This window comes from Nyctibius grandis, chromosome 28, assembly GCF_013368605.1.
Source record: "Nyctibius grandis isolate bNycGra1 chromosome 28, bNycGra1.pri, whole genome shotgun sequence".
Taxonomy (NCBI): Eukaryota; Metazoa; Chordata; class Aves; order Nyctibiiformes; family Nyctibiidae; genus Nyctibius; species Nyctibius grandis.
The window spans coordinates 1,345,511-1,364,123 of record NC_090685.1 but is presented as its reverse complement, the minus strand read 5'-3'; the positions used below and the strand labels follow the sequence as shown (position 1 = coordinate 1,364,123).

Here is an 18,613-nt window from a genome sequence, read left to right as displayed (position 1 = left end):
AGGTGACGTCGTGGTGGTGTGGTTTGGTTGCTCCCAGCACATCTACCAGACGTACCAGGAGGAGGCACCAAGAGGCTCGGAGCCCTCTGGACCACCATACGGAGAGCCCCACCGCAGAGGCAACATCTCGTGGCTATTTTCCAGGGCAGGGGTCAGGACCTTGCTTTGCCCAGGAACAGGCCAGCATGATGGTTACAGGGTACTGACCATAGTTTTCCACTAAGTCCCAAGGCAGGTCTAGGTGGGTGGTGGGACACTCTCCATGGGAAGCCTGGACCCTCCACTGAGCCGATTTTGCTCATGGTCATCCCAGGGCATCAGGCTCTGCTGCTTGCTCCCGCGTGTGCCAGCAGCTCTGCTTCCCCTCCCGCACTGTGCCCCATGATGCCTATCAGGGTCTTCTGCCTTTTGCCATCTGTCAAAGGCGTTTGGCCCCAATAAGTTTTGCGTCAGACGCTGCTCTCCGCAGCAGCCCCTCACCTCAGCTCTGTCAGTTTTTGGGAGCACTCGTGCATTTGGCCTCCGAACATCCCACGTCAGCGTTTCCCACAGCTTAACTTCGGACAAGTGAGAAAACCCTCCTGTTGCCTCCAAGAACTTCCTTTAATTTCTTGTTTTGCTTTTAGTTTGATGCTTGTCTGGTTGAAGGGTTCTGTCCTCTCTTTACCACGCAGCATGAGCCCGGTACGAGGTGCAGCCTTCCCCACAAACCTCTCCCCTTGGCCCCTGTCCCCACCGACTGACGCCTGTCACCCGGCCACCACGACCCGTCGCAAGCCTTCGCCAAATCTTTGAGTGTTTTGCAAGCACCCAAAGATGCTCACACCACTCTCCATTCACAGTGAAAAATGACATGGTGATGCCTGAACCGGGGAGCAGATCCTGCGGGACCATGCTGGGGGTGCCCCTCCGGCTCCTCAGGGTGCCCCCCGCAGCCCCCGCCCCTGCTCACCTCCTCCAGGTTGTTGGCAGTGGCCTTGCAGCGGCCCATGTGGCTGGCGAAGGCAGAGGTGGTGGGCGAGCTGAGGTCCTCCTGCACCTGCCGCACGAAGTCGCACACCGAGATGAGGGCGGCCATGGTGCCGCAGCGAGGTGGTGCCAGGAAGGGGAACTGCCTCCGGGCGCCGCGGCCACGCCGGGGCTGGGCAGGGGCTGGGGACACGCTGCTGCCAGCAGCGAGGGCAGGAGGGAGCCCCTCGCCCTGCACACCCACACCCTGAACAAACACCCACCCCCCCACAGACCCAGGCACGCAGCAGCACGGCTACGAACCCTGCAACTACAAGCTGAAATATTTTGAGGAAGCCTGAGGCAGACACGCTTTGGGTCAGGGAGCCCCAGCCTGGAGGTGCGGGGGGAAATGCAGTGAGCAGGGCTGCAAGAGCCAAGGAGCTGTGTGGGGACGTGCGCTGGGCATGCTGGGGTGCACTGAGCTCACTGGCACAGACCGGTCACCCCTGAGGCGCACCGGGTATGCTGGGATGCACTGGGCACTGCTGGGGTGCACCAGGTGTGCTGGGATGCACTGGGCACTGCTGGCATGGACTGCTCACCCTTGAGGTCCACTGGGTATGCTGGGATGCAGTGGTCACTGCTGGGTGCACCAGGTATGCTGGGATGCACTGGGCACAGCTGGGATGCACTGGGTACCGTTTGTGAAAGCGATGTCCACGTGACAGGCCCTGCAGAAACCTGGGGGTGACGCAGCACCCGGAGCAGCCCTGTCGCCCCCCCCAGGGCCCCACTCTAGCCCCACGTGGGTGCTCCATGACCTGAGCCCTTTGCAGCCTGTTTTGCCCCCCTCGCAGCCCAAGGGTCACCTGGGGGGGAGCGGGCTCCCCCTTTGCCACTCTGGGCACCCCCCCAGCAGCTGAACCCTACTCTCCCAGGGGAGCACCATGTCTGCCCCACACCCTGCCCCATCCAAAAGACAATCAGGCAGCCACCTTCCCTATAAACCCCCATCATCAATTAATTTCTTTGGAAACGCAGCACTCCCTCGGAGCATCATTTCCTGCACCAGGATGAGGCCCCTCAGAAGGAATCTGTCCTGCCAAACCTCAGGGTGAGGCACCTCCACTTGAGATCAGATCATGTCAGGGCTTGTCTGTGCAGAAGACAGGAACCCTGGGGCACCAGGAACCTTGCTGAGAACAAGTCTCATTTAATTTCCATCAGCCCAACACCACAACACAGACTCATGCTGACAACCCCATGCCGATGTCCCAGCGCTGTGCTCTCCGGGAGGAAGGGCAAAGGGGCATCAGCGAGGACTGGCCCCAGCTCCAGAGAGCAGCTACAAAACACAAGCAGCATCAGAGAGAGCAGCCAAGGAGCTTTTATTCCTGTGGAAATGGAGAGCCAAAACGAAGGCTGAAGCAAGCCTGAATCCAACCCAGCACACGCAGGAGAAGCTGTTAAGCAGCTTGTAAGGAGTGACGACCAGAAAGTCCATGTCCCGGGGAGTGCTACCACATCTGAGCCAACTCCAACTCCAAGAGCTGTTCCTGTGCTTTTGGCACGGCAGGGAGCTCATGGCTCTGTCATCCTTCTCCCTGGGGACCCCCATTCAAAGGTCTTCCAGGTCCTACCGCCACCAGGACCCTACGCCAGACCTGCCCTCTCCCTGCAATGTGTTTTGAACTCTTCAGGCAAAGGCCTGGGAAGTGCCAAGCGTTGTCAAGCCGGGGCATGGATGGCTCTGCATGTCCCCATCTCTACCAGAAACACTCCCAACGGCAAGAGCTGGTTTCAGCTGCCGTGTCTGTGGGGTCAGCCCCAGCAGACCCTGTTTTCCCACCCTCCCACCCCAATCCCACAAAGAACAATTTTTTTCCCAAAGTTGTAAGTGTCCTTCAAGGAGTTTGCCTTATTTAGTAGGTTGGTTACTTGGTTTCTTAGCATCTCATTGATACTTAGCATGAAACGTGACTCCCCAAAGAGAGGCCCCTTCTGCAGGTCTCTCACTCTGAAGGTTGCCTCTGCACCTCCAGGATTACCTTAAGCTTTCTGGTCCAGTCTCTATTCCTGCAATAATCACCCCTATCTTTGAGTAGTTCTGTGCTGGAGAGCATTTATCCATTGATGATCTTCTCGCTGATGTATCCAGGCATGGTGTAGATCAAAAGAACCAGGAAGATGGTCAGAACAGCGACAATGAACAGCACAATTATGTATTTCTTGTACCGCTTCCAGATAAAGAACACAAAGGTCTTCATGGGATTCACAAACCAGTTGAAAGAAGTTTTTGGCCGGCTGGAACAGGGAGGGAAGAATAGATAAGCACGGGCCCAATCCACAGAGCAGCACGTTGTCCCCTCTGCTTTGGTGCCCTGCCACCCTCATGGGTCACCAGCTCTTCCTGCTGCTTTCCACACAGGGTCACCCTAGGGCTGCCATAACTACAGGTCCAGTGAAAGCGCTGGAGACAACAGGACCTGGACCTCAGGACAGCCCCTGCAGAGCTGTTCTGCACCCACGTGGCTAACGGGTGCGTTCACATGGTTAAACCAGAGCTGCCCTTTTGGAACAAGCAATGTTACGGCACAGCTGCCTTGAGCACCTGACTGAGATCAGCTTTGGCCCAGATGCTGCAGCCACAAGTCCTGCTGGAACCACTCGAGCCCTTGGAAGCCCTGGTAGCCCCAGTCCTGCAGACCCCGCTGCCCAGGGCCTCACTGATCGCTCTCGGCTTCCTGATGAGCAGATGCTCCCTGTCCCCACACAAAGAGCTGCCCAAAACACAGCACTGTCCAGCCATGCTAAAGGTGATGAACACAGATACTCACTTGGGCTTTTCCAGGGGTTCAGGCTCTTTTCGACCCAAACCAACAGGACTTTTCTCAGCCTCCTCCACAGTCAGCAGCTGGAACTCTGCCTCCACCTTGCCCTGGAGGGGGAACACGTCTGAGCCACGGCCACTCGTGTTGCTTCACAGGCCATTCTGCTGACCACACGCCCTGCCAGGACTGGATGTTTTTCTCCCCGTTCCACTTACAGATGCTCAGAGCAACTAACTTTTCTCTCCATTAGTGACAGTCTCTCACTTCACAGCCAGTGGAAGCCGCGGCCTGGCCAGGAACTAATTTGCAGACCAGGCACTGCATCATAAAGCACTCCCCGGGTATCTGGGCATGTCTGCAGCCTCCCACACTGGCACTGAGCAAAACTCACCCTTGGGGACAAACAATGGTCCACTAGCACGGCCAACGGCAGCAAGTCTGCCCTGGGGCAGTTGGCACCTGCCTGTCTGGGGTAGGCAGAGACGCTAGGATGAGCTTTTGCTGCTGTCCTCTCTGGTTAATGGGGAGCCGTGTGCCTCTTGCTTTGCTCCCCTCACTGAGCACTGCCCTATGGGAAGCTCAGAGGAAGACATGAAGTTGGATGCCCCCTGCACGCCACCGCAGCTGGCACTTCTGGGTAGATGAAGTGCTGGATTTGCAGCAGATGGGACAAGTCTCCAGGACCCCGCACAAAGTCCTGGGCAGCTGGGTCACTGCTGCCTCTGTAGGTTACGTGCACGCAGGACAGGTCACCATGTCAAGGCAGAGGCAAAACACTGTCTCTCTGCTCACCTGGGCCATCACCCTGCCTTACCGTCAGGAGGTACTTATTCCCACTGGGGTCTGAGAACTCCACGTCCTCTGGTTTGACTGAGCTGCTCCTCTTCTTTTTCTTCTTCTTCTGCTTGTCCTCCCTCTCCTCTCTCTCCTCATCTTCTTGATCTTTGAGTTTGATGAAGGGCCACCAGCCCCTCATGCGCTTGTTTCGGAAGATGGAGAAGCGAGGTGTTGCATTCTCCTTGGCCATCTTGATGGTGCAACTCTCTGAGGTCTTGGCTGCCCGCACCATATCATGCAGCTTCAGCTCGATGGAGCCTGCAAGCACAATGAAGAGGAGAGCTCACGGTGAAATCCTGACATCAGACCCACACAGCATTTGGCTTTCTGTCTCAGCCACACTCCCACTACCATGAGTAGGTCCCAGCTGCTGCAATGATCTAGCAGAGTCCTGCACATTTACAGGTGGGGAACCTGAAGCTCAGGATATGAAAGGACCAGCCCAAGAGTCAGAGACTAAGAAGCAGAAACCACAGGCGTCGTCTCATCTCTGATGTAGCTAGTTTGGTTTGCGTGTGGTACAGTGGGTTATTTTCACTCCTTTACCATGTCCCACCCTGCTCTTCTCACATGTCCAAGCTCCTCTTCCTCTCTCATTCCTGCAGATGTCAATAAAAAATTATAAAATCTGGGAAACTCTTTAAAGGTATCAGGTCTGTCTTATATCTGAAACAGCCTCAGTTCATTTCCCTGCTTGACCTTGCACTCCTGTCCTCCTTGGAAGGAGCTCCTGTCCCACTTCGGCTCTGAGCCCTTGCAACCACGTACTGGTCTGTATTGGCAAAAGCATAGCCAGCAATCAAGGGATGCGGGTCTTCTCCTCTGCTCAGCTCTGGTGAGACTGCATCTGGATGCAGAGTCCAGTTTTGGGTCCCCAACACAAGAAAGGTGTCAACTAACTAGAGAGAGTCCAGTGGCTGAGATGGTCAAGGCTGGAGTATGTGTCACAGCAAGATGGGTTGAGAAACCCATGCGCGTTCAGCCCAGAGAAGAAAGGTCAATGGAGAAATCTTACTGCATCTCTCACAGCCTAAAAGAAGCTATAGAGCAGATGGAGCTAGACTCTTCTCAGAAGTGGATGATGAAAGCACATAAGGCAACGGACACAAGATGCTGCAAGTAAAACAAATTGAGAATCATGAGAATAGTGCAGCCAGGAAAAGGGGCCCAGAAGGGTGCTGGGATCTCCATCCTTGGAGATACTCAAAACTCACCCAGACAAGGCCCTGAGCAACCTGACTACATTGAATCTAGCTCTGCTTGGAGCAGGAGGTTGCAATAGACTGCAGAAGCCCCTTCCTGCCTCGAAGTTCCTGAGATTGTATGTGCCAGGAACCGTTGGGATTGCTGTCTAACACTTTCTTCAGTGCATGAGTAGCACAGCTGAACCAACCACCATTGGAAGTGCCTCATGGAGGTAAAGCCCTTTAAACACACCATGGAAGGCTGATGAATAAATAGAGTTTTATCCTGCCCAAGAGACAGCAGGGCAAAGGGGCTGCTTTTTTGGTGAGGCCAAAGTTTGAAGAAGGGAGGGACAACTGAACAGAGTGCTACAAACTTGGGGATGGCAGCAGAAGCAGGAGAGAAGCAGCAGCGTTTGTGCTAGTGTAGTGTGGGCGGAATCACCGCCAGCCCAGCTTCGTCACCAGGCCCTGCTGCAGGCCCAGCTCAGCAGCTCTGGTTACTGGGAGGTACCAGAGCAGCCGGGGAGCTCTGAGCCCCCAGCGATGGGATGCCACAAATGGTTTCATGAAGGTTGCCAGTCCCTGTGCCCACAACGTAAGCTCCTGGGAAAGCTGCTCTTTGGCCAAGTCTTTGGGATCTGCAGATCTAAGTGAGAGCAGGGAAGATGAGCAAGTTTATCAGACAGGTTGTGAGGAAGCAGAACCTGGAAGTCCTGTGGCATGACAGGCCCTGAAAAAGGACACCAAGGCCCTGGGACAAGCATGCAAGCTCAACATGTCTGTGTAGGAGAGGTGCATGTATCCAGTCTCTGCCTATAGCTCACACATGAAAAACCAGCCCCAGTGACTGCTGAGCTGAAGAGCTTGATCTGATGCTCCTGGTGTCCCTTCTCATAGAGCTGGGCCCTGAGCGACACACTGTAACACTCCAGCAAGGTGAGGGACAGGTCACCCCACTTCCAGCAGGTCACACCATACCTAGAAAGTCATTAGCTGAAATCCTGTCGTAATCCCAGACCTGGAGGACCAGAACAGCCGGTTCCCGAAACTCTGATTCCTCCACGGAGAAGACAGAGTCCTTCTTCTTGTAGGTGATCTCCTTCTCGGTCGGGAGATAGTTGAAGCGGAAGATGAACCTCCAGTTGAAATTGCCCTCCCCAGTCAAGGAGTTAAAGTGAACATCTGTCTCCTGCTTGTCGTGGTCAAGACCCTTTATCCAGCTGCAGGAGAAACTCAGTTATCTCCTACACCCTGTCAGCCAGCCCCAAAGGCAGAGCAGAAGGATGGAGGGGCTGAACTCCATGGGGCAGCAGGAAAGGAAGAGTCAAAGAGCCAAACTGGACCAACACCTGACCAACACCTTTGGGGGTACAGCAGTCCATGCAGGGGACTGGAGTGGGTCACCTTGTGCTGAGGCAGGGAGGAGCAGAGGTTTGGAGGAGGCAGTGAGGGTGTGGGGCAGGGCAGGGAGTAGGACAGCCAGGCTCTGGCCTCCCTCTGGCTCCCGTCAGACCTTTTCACGTAGATGTCGCTGGAAGGCTCTCCTGTTATTGGGTTGACATCATCAAGGATCACGTCGTCCGTGTTCCAGATAATCACACGCAGCTCGTAGCTGTGGGAAGGACACAGGGGTGAGTCAGACACGTGCTCTTGCCCCTGGCGCCTGGGAGGGCAGGTCAAGCCCACCCTGTCAGAGCAGCAGGACTTGAACCCTCCTAGCACTGTGGTCCCCTGCCAGGGCTCCTTGGCCAAGCACAGCCCAGCAGTCTTGCTGCCATGCACAAAGCCCTTCCTGGGGAGCTACAACCCCACAAGACAAACACCCACAGTCAAAACAGGCAGCTTTTGCAGAGCAAATCCCTGTGTGTGGGAAACCCACCCGGTACCACTTGGCCATAGGAGCACAGACAGGCTTAGGCAAGAAGGGACCCCTGCAGTCTCTGCTCCAGCCTCTTGCTCTAACTTCATAGTAGATCAGATTGCTCAGGACCTCATCTGCATGAGTTTTGAGTACCTCCAAGGATGGATATCCCAGCACCTCTCTGGGTCACTCCATCCCTATCCCAAGGTAGCTTCACTCACTGGGAAAACATTTTGCCCATACCCAGCTGGAGTGTCTTTTGCTGCAATTTGTGTCCATTATCTCTTGTCCTTTCAAGTGCACCTCTGAGAAGAATCTGGACCCTCCATTTCAATAGCCCTGTTAGATTACTGAAAATAGCAGATCTCCTCCTTTAACTTCACTTCTCCAGGCACCCAGAGGACATCTGCCCACTAGCCAAAATAGAGCTAGATGAGTAGCTCTGACCTGGGTTTCTATTACCTTCCTGTCCAGTCTTAGAGAGATCAACCCTGCCCTTCACAAACACTTGGGCAGCTGAAGCGCTTATGCCCCATGCTGGTACACCCAAGAGACCATCCGACGGCCAGAGCTGAAGCAGAGAAGAGGGCTGCATGCCAGGCTAGGACAGACGGTCAGCCTGTGCCGGACTCCACAGCACGCCCCACCAGGCATGGCGAGGGACAGTGACCCTCCACGCAGGCTCACCAGCCCCAGCCCCGCTCCCATGGGTGCTACCTGACAGGCAGTCGTGGCTTGATATTGACAGGTGGTGGTGCAGGGACGTCATTTGGAAACATGTCAATCCACATGTGCAAGGAGCCCTGACAAGAGAAGACAGCAGAGAGACTTCAAAAGACAAACCACCCTCCAGCTCTTCAAGGCGCAAGGGCTTGGTCCTGCAAGGAAAGCTCTCATGGGAAAGCCACTGCTTGGCTCTCTCCATCCCCAGCACTTCAGAGTGACGCGTGACTGGATTTTGGATAGGGGAAAAATTAAAACCACCAAAAAATTGCTCATTTCCCTCCTCACCCTGCTCCCAAGGAAAACCATTTCAGCTGAACTGAGTTCATTTCAGAGACAAACGTGTCCCTCTGTCTTAACAAGAAGCACACGATGATGCAACGCTTCGGCATAACCAAGAAAACTAAAAAGTGATGGGTCTGACCCTCCCCACATGCGTTTCCAACGCCAACCAAAGCCAGAGGGACTGCGGAGCTCTGCTTTGTTAGAGACCTCCAGTGTCCGAGGGAAGAGGAGACGTTCAGTGCAGGACATTGAAATGGTTGAGCTCAGATCACTGCATTGCACAAAACTGAGGAGCAATGTTTCTCCTCCAGCCAGCAGTTATGTCGTGCCCTCAGGGAGAAGCCAAGGGGGCGGAATGGGGCTCTTGCAGGGGATCAAAGCAGCAGTGATAGTAGATAAAGCAAAGGAGGAGGCAGGGATAGGCAAGGACACTACCACCCACTGTGGTGCATGGTGGCAGGGCTCAGCAGGCAGAGCAGGTCCCTCGCCACCCACACAGCATCCTCATCAGGGCAGTGCTACATGGCCTGAGGAGACAGGAAGGACTCTGGGCCACCAGCATTGTGACCACAACATCAATGGACAGAGGACCCTTGAGGAAAGGGTGTTCAGAAGCATCATGAGAGGTCAGAGGGTGGATCAGAGCAAAGGACACCCAAGGCCAACAGTCCTCACTTCATAGCAGGGCCAGCCATCCACAGACACAACTCCAGTCACCCACCCAGGAAGGGGTAACGCATGGGATTCATACCATGATGAGGAGACAAAAGGACAACAGGGGACCAGCCAGGGGGCTGGGAACCAGCTGCCCCGAAGGTCCTTCCCCAGAGCAATATCTAGGCTGGGCAAGGAACACATCTCACCTGCACAAGCCCAGGGTTCTCCGGATTGTACAGGGACCGGATCTCCACGTGCTCTGGTACCAGCTTGTACCCGTATCCTGGCATCTCTTCCCAGTGCTGCAGGACGTACAAAGCCTTATGTTCATCGTCCACTGACCAGTTCTCATCTGCCACTCCTCTCGCATTCCTCACAGAGGCCTCTGCAGCAGGACATAACCACGTAGAAGATGAAGGCATGTGGCCAGCAAGAACCACGTCAGGACGTTACTCACAGGCACAACTGAGGGAAGATGATGGACTGGGCAAACAAGCACCTCCCCAGAAAAACAAAATGGGGAGAAGCAGGAGGGTGAGGATGAAGGGAATGAGTTCAATATGTTGCAGTGATGAGGAAAACTGCAGGCAGGAAGACAAACAAGCTAAGAGAAATAAGACACAAAGGGAAAAAATTAATTTACTATGGCCCTGGGAAAAGGATCCAGGGGACACTGAGGAGGATGTGACCCTCTGGGGCATTACTGCTGGCAGAGGGCATGAAACGTTGCTGTGGTGTTGGACATCCGTGGCCCTGGCTCAGGGTTTGTAACACCAGTGAGGAGGAAAACAGCAAAGGAGAAGCAGAAGCTGCCCACAAGGAGGAAATCAACAGTAGTGAGGAGCAGTGGGGAGTCCCCAAGGCACCCAAAGCCACCAGGAGCAGTGTCCTCCAAGCCCTCTGTACCTTCAGGAAAAGCCTCTGGAGGGACCTTAAATATTTTATTGTCCACTTTGACCTCCTCCCGTCTGTACTCTGCTGCAGGGAGCGAGTTTTTCTTGCACAAACTATCCAAGATCTGTGTGGGCTTGAAAGCATCTCGCCACACGTTGTAGCCATTTCTGCATGGAAGGGAGAAAATCGAGAACATCTTCAGCTCAGACACAACAGGTTTTTTTCCTAGGCTGTGAAACGCCCTGCCTTCCCTACAGCACAGGCTATGCCACCAGATCCCTGCTCAGATTTTCACTGGGAAAACCACAGGCACACAAAACTTGATGAATAAAAAGCTTAACAAGCTCTCCTCCCCCAGAACAAGCCAGGCTGGCACCCCACAGAACCATTAGCTTCAGAGCAGCAACGGGAGCAACTCCAGCTGCAGCTCCTAAGTGGGAGAGAGGTTTTAGCAGCGCTGGGGACTCAACTCCATGCCCACAGCTAAGTCTCCAATAGGGGGGTAGGAGAAGAGAAGTTTACAGAAAACTGGCCAAAGACACCAGAGAATCCACACTGAACGAGGCCAAAGGAAAAGAGATGTCATGAGTCTTTCTGCTCACAGAATTAGCTACTGCCAGGGAAACCGCCCGACTTTCAGAGATCAAAATCCCATCCATGCCACGGGAGAGCTTTCCTCACAGAACACCAATATGAAAGCGTTAAAGAATTTGTTGCTACTATATGCAAAATATATTAGTCCGCAGTAGGAATTAGAGCTATCACAGGAGGCTGGTAGGAGTCCAAAGCAGATGGAGTTATCCGTGTAGCTCGTAGTGATTCTGTGGGGCATGTGGTCAGAGGATCCTGCAGACGCAAGCTCCGTCCTGCAGAACTGGAGCTGCTCTGTTACCTACCCAAATGGTGGGCAAAAAGAAAGCATCTCGTGGCCCTAATGTGTCACTCCAGTACCTACATGTCATACTGAGAAGCCACTCCACAGTTGGCCCTGTGCTGGCTGTAGAATCGATTCTCCAAGTCAATCTTGGTCTCCCCAATCAGATCGTCAGATCCAACCAAATCATGGTCAAATATTGCCACAGTGAGCTCTGATTCCATGGGAAAGGAGACCGTCAGCTCCACAACTCTGGACAGAAGCAGATGGGGAGAGTGCAATTAGCAGAGAGGATGGAAATGAAACACGTGCTCTGCTTTGATCATCCTACACACTTAAGAAGTGTATTTGACAACTCAAAGACCTCTGATAGAGTTTGGTTCTTCGTCAGTTCAGTGTGTGCAGTTTTCACTGTGCATGTTCAAACAAAGGAGTTACTTTTCCAGGAATGTGTGCCCTTGGATAGAGGTCCTGGAGCTAGAGAAAAAGCTCCCCAATGCTCTGTTGCTGCTTGGCTTGCTAGTTTGCCTGTTAAATCAAGCCCTTGGGAGCGCTCCCCTCCTAACCCAAAATACTTATGGCTCCTGTGTCAGCTGGAGGCAAGAGTTGTGCCTGGGACCTTTGTGTTACAGCAGAAGATTCTCCAGCAGAAAGGAACAGAAGACCACACATGCTGAGCCTCAGCCTAAACCCCAGATTTGCGCTATTCCTATTAAACCTGCTAGATGAAAACTTCCCACATACTCTCCGAACACAGGATTGAGCTGCTTTGGGATGTATCGCTCCTTTGTGTCCTTCTGCTCCTGCCCCACAGTCACCACCACGTAGGGGTCTGCCTTGCCATTGGGGTCTGCTGGAGACAGGTTCGTAGCCTGGAATACACAAGAGGTACTGCCATACATCAGCTGCAGAGAGCAACCTGCACAAGGAACACTGCACAGGCCCGAGACCAACCAAGCCCGCTGGTCAGGTCCCTCCAGCAGCTGCCCTGGCAGTGAAACAGGCACTTGTTCCCACACAAATCCCCACTCAACAAGCCACCGATGTCTCCAGCTGTCAGCCCACCTACTTGCTCACTGTCTCAAGGCAGATGAGAGGAGTCAACAAATGCCCATCTGGATTTTTAGCACCTCCTGAAGCTACAAAGCATGGAAGGTTCCCCATGGACAAGCTGTAGCTGACTTCCACTGGGCTGGCAGAGCCTTCAAGCCAGCATCGAGCTTTTCACAAGTGCCACTGCCCATATTTACTGAGCAGAGAATGGCAGGAGGTCCATAGGGAGGGACAGACCTCCAAGCATCACTGCCACCACCACCAGAGACTTACCTTAACGATGTAAACCCTTAGAAGAACCTTGATGGGTCTGTTCCTTGGAACACCCTGGGAGACCTTGGGCTCTGGGCCGGCTTCCTCAGTGGGGTAGACATAGAAGGAGCCCTGCAGAAAAGATATTGCAAGTAACAACTAGATACAAATGAGAATATCTCAGATGGGATTGCAGCCACCAAGACCAGCTTCACCTGCCAACTGGAAAATCAGAGCCGTTACCCCATGCAGACCACAGACACCCTGTGCCCATGGGGACAGTCCTTTCCAAAGGCACTGTCAGGTCCACATGGGCCAGGCAGTCCCTGTTTGCAAGTTAGGCTGCAGGGTGTCAGACCACCACTGCCAATGCCAGAAGATCTGAACATCTCCAGGCACTTTGGACTGCCAAAGACAGGGGGCACCAAAGGTTTTCTAGGGACCTTCTTAAATCAGCTTCTGTAGTCGATATTTCAGAGTCTTCAAGAGCTTCTGGGTGGGAGGATGATGCCTCTTTTAAACAAGTTTTACTAATTTTAAAACCAGTGAAGCTCACTAATTCTTATCTGTGTACTGAACACACCCAGAGGCCCCAACCAGAATGAGTCCTTTATACTTCATGTTTTCTCCTTGCTAGAGCTGAAAAATCTAAATCAGGTGCATTTATCAACTAACAAAGGACCACAGTATACGATTGCTGCAAGAAGCACCAACAGTACCCTGGCCATGCCACACGTGGCCTCACATCACCTGGCACACACATGCACTCTCCAAGGCTTTGCTGGCGTCAGCATGCTCTGAAATACAGACTGGCCCAAGAATTTTCTGCCACATGCAGCACAAATGTCACTCAAATGATACAGTACCTTGTACTTCCCCACAAAATGTTCATCCTCGTTTCCATCTTCATCCTCATTTGCTTTGCCACGATGAAGGGGGAAAATACACAGCCAGTCTTCAAAATTACCAAACTCATTTTCCAGCTCAGAGTTGTAGATCTGAAATAAGTAGAAAGTAATTTTGGGCCTTTTCCTGCCACCTTAAGGGAGAGGAGCGTCAGAAAGACTATCCTTCCCCTGCTTCTACCATTTCACCTGGTCCTACCTTACCCCTGTATTAGTCAGTGTGGGTGTTATGGTTTTCCCTTATCCCCCCCAGGTCCAACCTCAGGTGTGCACGCACAGCCCAGCTTGGCTCCAAGGTCCCAGTAGCTGTTTCAAAGCCCAGCAATGATGGGGGCCCAGCACACACGACAGCTTCTCCTCCCAGTCTAACATCCACTGCAAGGAGGTGAGTAGGACATGGACAAAGGGCCAGGGTTGAAAGAGGACAGGTCTGTCACCACAATAATCACCTGAAGGGTGGCGATGAGCTTCCTCTTGGGTCGAGCAGGTTCAGCCTCAATTACTGCCTCATCTTCTACTTCCATGTCAATGGAAGATGCATTTAAATTCCCTCCATCTAGAAACAGCAATAGGAGATTAGGAAATGCTCTGATCTCTCCCATCACCTCAAGTGCCTGTCCATGAAATGACCCTAGCAACAGGGCTTTGACCTGGGCCAGGGTAACTGGAGCCATCGCTGTCTGTCACACGTGTCCTTACAGCATCTCAGATCTCCCAGCAAGGCATGGCCGGAGAGGTGAGGGGACAAAACTGGCACAGACTTGCCTGCCTGCATGGCTACTGTTTGGGAAGGAAGTGGGCAGAGACCAATGGAGGGAGGTGGCTGGAGCAGCCCAGTGGTGCTGTCAGGGAAGGCACAGAGCTAACCCTCTTCTTGGGGTGGATGCTTTTTGATGGCCTGCTGGTTTGGGTGCATGTCTAACTGAAGCATCACTTCCACTTTGGGCACATGCAGCTGGGCATGAGAGAGCATAGCTAGACCTTTCCTGGGGCACCAGCAACCCAAAGAGAAAGAGGGTGCGTCCTTGCCCCATTTCCCAAAGACCCCAGGTCCCTTCAGCACTAACAGCACGCAGGTGCCTTCCAGCCCTCTCTTAAATAGGACTGACATCATTTCTATACTTACTGTCTCATCTCCCCAGGTCATTGCTAAGCAAGTTACTGCTTCCACCTCTGCAAACCTGAGCCTACAGCTCTAACACTGTTCTCAGATCACCTGTCTTTCTGTTCCCTCACAGTGAACCCTGTACCCCAGGAGAGCATCCCTCATGCACAGAGCGATGCCCAGCTCCTGGACAGTTTTGTCTCTCCACCCTCTCTCTCCATCCCACCTTTGCTTCCTGCTCTCACCCTGACAAGCCCACAAGCCTTGCAGCTGATTTTGCTGCAGGTTTTTGCTCACTCAGGAAGGCTCTTGCTGCAACACAATTTTCCAAACTTTTCTGAGGCAAGTTCGGTGTTTTCAACTTGAAACAGCCTTCATTAGCCCTTGACAATGGTTCCAGTCTCTCTGCTCCCTTTTGTGTTGTTTTTGCTGAATGTTGCAAAGCTGCTGCCTGCCCAGACCCCATTCCCACAAGCCCAGCACCCTCTGGGGTGGTCTAAGTCCTGGCTCTCCCCACAGAAGAGCTGGGTATTGCTAGAGGACTCACCTGCATCATTCAGGTCATCATTCTCAGCATCTTCCTCATCACTGCGTGTCTGAAACACACACAAACAGTCACCCCACATCCCTGACAGCAAAGGCTTCGCCATCCAAGCACAGGACACTGTCAAAGCTTTCCTGCCAGACCAGTCAGTAACACCTAGTCTGAGATCACTTAGCATTAACATCATTGCAGGAGGGTGTCCAAGTGCCTTAATGACCTTTTCTTCTTCCCAGATCTTCCTGCTGGCTTTTTTTGATTGGGATTTAAGGGACACAGGGCAAGGAAGGAAATTTGGGGCAGATCTGCTCCCATGGCACATCCTGGGGAGACAGCCAGGACAGACTAAGCAGCACGAAAGCCCCGGCATCGCAGCTAAAATCAGCAACGTCACATTTTCAGGAGTGCCTCAACGAAAGCCCGGTTGCATTCTCAAAACCACTTGGGCACCCGGCCTCAGGGTTGTTTCAACATCCATTGCCTGCTGAAATGAGTCCACCTGGTGGGTGCTTGGTACCTGGCTACCTTAGGTGTGCTTGGTACACAAAAGCCCACATCTTCCTGCAGATCCACACCAGGAGGGCTCCCGTGACACTCAGTGCTGTTGGGAACATCTTCCTCAATCCACTGCAGCCACTTTCCCCCTCTGCTGGCAGCTGTCACAAGAGATTACCTGGTTATACAGCTCCTTCAGGGACTCGTAGTACTTGGACCACCAATCCAGTTCTTCCAGCTCTGGTTTTTCCTCTTCATATTCATCCTCCTTCTTTACCAGCTTATTAATACGAATTTTCTTCAAAGGAGCCTTAAAAGAACAGCGAAAAAGGTTCAGAGGGAGGAAACACCCACCCAGGACACCCACGCACCCTAGTCTAGTGCCCCTGGGGCCTCTGGCAGAGGCTCATCTGTCAGGCAGCACACAGGAGGTGCAAAGCCACCTGTAGCCCCAGGTTTGTGCTTTGCTACCAGAGCAGCAGTTTTCAAGGCACGAGGCAACACAGCTCCCCTGCCTGTGCCAGAGCCCAGAGCCCAGCAGTGCCGATGACCAGGCAGGGGAGAGGAGTGTCTGGGTCCAGAGCAAAAACTGGTGGTCGAAACCTAACTCTGAACTTCTCAAGTTTCTTTTTGTGTTTGTAACCTTCAGTTTGGCTTTCCAAACTTCAAAATTAGCTGTGCCCAACACATCACTCACCTTCACAAGACTGAGGGGGTGAGTGCTGGGACCTGGGTCACCAGCTGCCAGGCCAATGTTTACCACAGTCTGAGAGGGAAGACGCTGCGATGAGACTTTCCGAGCTGAGATGAAGAGAAAGAGCTTCATGTTTCCATACGTTTATTTCTGCCCACTGCTCCCTACTTTTTGGCCAGTTGTCATTCCACAGGAAAAGCCTTCCTGTTACCCCCCTATACTGTGATTGCTTTTAAAACTTTTAAAGCAGACCCTGCAAAAATACTATTGGAAATCCAAGTACAGTGCTGAGACTGGCCACCATCACCAGCACACTTGTTGCTGACTCCCAGGAATTCAGATTTATGAGGTACACCTTCCCTACTCAGAAATGACCACAGATCCATCAATCCTTAGCTTCTTCCCTTTTGTGCTGGATTTATTTACACACTTCCAGATCAGGAGCTCTGACTTTGCTGTCACAGAGCTATTTAGTGAGTCCATTACCCAAGGAACAGACCTTGACCCAACGATGTGAGAGAAGCATAAACCTTTCAGTCCTTGGTCCTAGTGGACCAGCTCCCTAAAGCTTGATGGACGTCTCACTGGGGACAGCTCTCCAGCCCGGTTACACAGAGGGTTGAAATAGGTGGATACAATAATCCTTCCCAGGTTAAATATCTCTGATTCTAGACACAAACTTTCCACAGGGATAAGTTACTGTCTAGGATCTAGCCCCAGCTAAATGTCCTCCTGGACTGAGACAATTCTCCCTCCTCTAGTTTCCACAAATGTAAGGCGAACAATGCCTGGGAAAGTGACCCCAAGGAGATGCCACATCCACAGAGGAACAGTCCTGCTGGTGGTGGGGGGGGGGGGGAAAGTTAAACTAAGCTTGGAGAAAACTGTCTGTAAGTCGCCCTTTGCCATGCCCAAAGAGGAATGCCAGCCCTCACACAGCGCTCCATCACTTGGCTGCTGCTGCTTCCCGAACACCACTCTGGAGCCAAGTGCTACAGACCAGGATCACAACCTGCCTCCAACCCTAACCTGCCCCATGCTGTGCTTTTGCTGGGCATCTTATGGGCCTGAGAGGACTTTGCTGCCTGGCTAGGAGGGAGCAGAAGGGCCAGGGATCTCTGCCACTGGCAGAACCTGCCTGCAGCCTCCACGGGAACCTTGCCAAGCAGCTCACCTTTGGGCACATCTTCTGGTTCCTCCTCCAGCTCTCTGGGAGAGAATTTCATCACGTCAGACACAACGTGGGTACCCACCAGCACAGTGCGCCCAAACGCCCGCTTTTCCACCACAAAGATGCTGAGGGGAGGGTGCAGGTAGACCTGCTCCGGGAGCTCCTGCAAAAGAACCATGCATGGGATTCGCAGGAGAAAGGGCGATACCCGTGACAGCCCCACCATACAGGGATGTCTGACGGTGTCTTGCAGCTCTGCCCAAAAACAAAAGCCTTGCAGTGACAGGCGATGGGTGAGACTGCTATTGGTGGGCAATTTCACAAAGGTTTCGATCTGCAGCTGCACCATGTGTCCACAGGAGAGCAAAATCCCAGGAGCAGCTCCCATCCTGTTAGCTTGCCCCATGCAGACAGGCAGTGCACAGGTACAGGACGGCCAAGGTGCACCCTGGTGTGACGGGACCCCCATTCCCACTCACCACATCCATGTATTTGACCAGCTCAGTGAAGTTGGGGTTCTCTTTGTAGGCCACAATCACCTCTGACTCCACCTTCTTGCCAGCACATTCAATGATCACCTGGGGCTGATCCACCACAAACAAGTTCACACGCTTCAGGTCCCGCAGGCCCCAGAACAGGATCTGAAGGACAACACAAAGCTGCTGGGCTGATCGAGACGTGCCAGGCATGGCAGGGCCACACAGCACGTAACCCTGCCCAGCGCCGCCACCCCCTCACCCCGCAGGACACAGACCCCAAGAGAGGCATGAGGCCGCTCTCCCAACCCAGCCACCCAGCAGCTCTGGCTGTTAAACTGCTGAGGCAGTTTCTCCCTCACATCAGGCACCTCCATTCCTGGCATCTGCTCAGGCCCCAAAGGCACGTCTAAGCTCCCTCTGATGCCCTCCCCAAGGCCTGCCCTGTGTGCTGTCCGCGTGGGGCAGCCCTGGGGGAGCCAGCCCTGCAGAAGGCAGCGCACCTCTATGCGAAACTCCTTCAGCACCGGGCGGATGCCCTCAGGGATGATGAATCGTCCATCGTGAGGGTCTCCCAGGTAGTCAGGTTCCTTGGGGTCCACGTCCTCGGGCACTGACGGCTGAACAGGTGGAGCCAGGGCACACCAAGTGATGAAAGCCATTTCTACTCCATGCCATGCCCCCTCTCCCTCCCCTCTTGATCTGTGCTCACAGGCTCTGTCCCTGCAGCCTCCCTTCAGTTGAAAGCCAGATGTGGCTTTCAACAGGGAATCCTCTGGTGGTTCCCATGCAACCAGCTCCTCACCCACGCAACTCTCCCC

At 53.5% G+C, this 18,613-nt stretch overlaps 2 protein-coding genes across 2 annotated transcripts in view; both read right to left on the bottom strand.

Annotated features, from left to right (window-relative positions):
- LOC137674313 (arf-GAP with SH3 domain, ANK repeat and PH domain-containing protein 1-like) overlaps positions 1-1,078 on the bottom strand; it is a 28,026-nt gene extending 26,948 nt beyond the window's left edge. Inside the window, exon 1 of the mRNA XM_068419571.1 lies at positions 953-1,078. Coding sequence (XP_068275672.1) covers positions 953-1,078 — 126 coding nt within the window. The remainder of the gene's footprint in view (positions 1-952) is intronic.
- Positions 1,079-3,074: 1,996 nt separating this feature from the next.
- Positions 3,075-18,613, bottom strand: part of LOC137674308 (fer-1-like protein 4) — a 37,637-nt gene continuing 22,098 nt past the window's right edge. Inside the window, exons 27-45 of the mRNA XM_068419557.1 lie at positions 18,296-18,412; positions 17,796-17,957; positions 17,320-17,479; positions 16,149-16,252; positions 15,630-15,761; positions 14,963-15,011; positions 13,760-13,866; positions 13,272-13,403; positions 12,427-12,537; positions 11,845-11,972; positions 11,182-11,352; positions 10,239-10,393; positions 9,539-9,717; positions 8,385-8,470; positions 7,320-7,418; positions 6,785-7,026; positions 4,597-4,877; positions 3,789-3,889; positions 3,075-3,255 (exon numbers count right to left, since the gene is read on the bottom strand). Coding sequence (XP_068275658.1) covers positions 3,075-3,255; positions 3,789-3,889; positions 4,597-4,877; positions 6,785-7,026; positions 7,320-7,418; positions 8,385-8,470; positions 9,539-9,717; positions 10,239-10,393; positions 11,182-11,352; positions 11,845-11,972; positions 12,427-12,537; positions 13,272-13,403; positions 13,760-13,866; positions 14,963-15,011; positions 15,630-15,761; positions 16,149-16,252; positions 17,320-17,479; positions 17,796-17,957; positions 18,296-18,412 — 2,697 coding nt within the window. The remainder of the gene's footprint in view (positions 3,256-3,788; positions 3,890-4,596; positions 4,878-6,784; positions 7,027-7,319; positions 7,419-8,384; positions 8,471-9,538; positions 9,718-10,238; positions 10,394-11,181; positions 11,353-11,844; positions 11,973-12,426; positions 12,538-13,271; positions 13,404-13,759; positions 13,867-14,962; positions 15,012-15,629; positions 15,762-16,148; positions 16,253-17,319; positions 17,480-17,795; positions 17,958-18,295; positions 18,413-18,613) is intronic.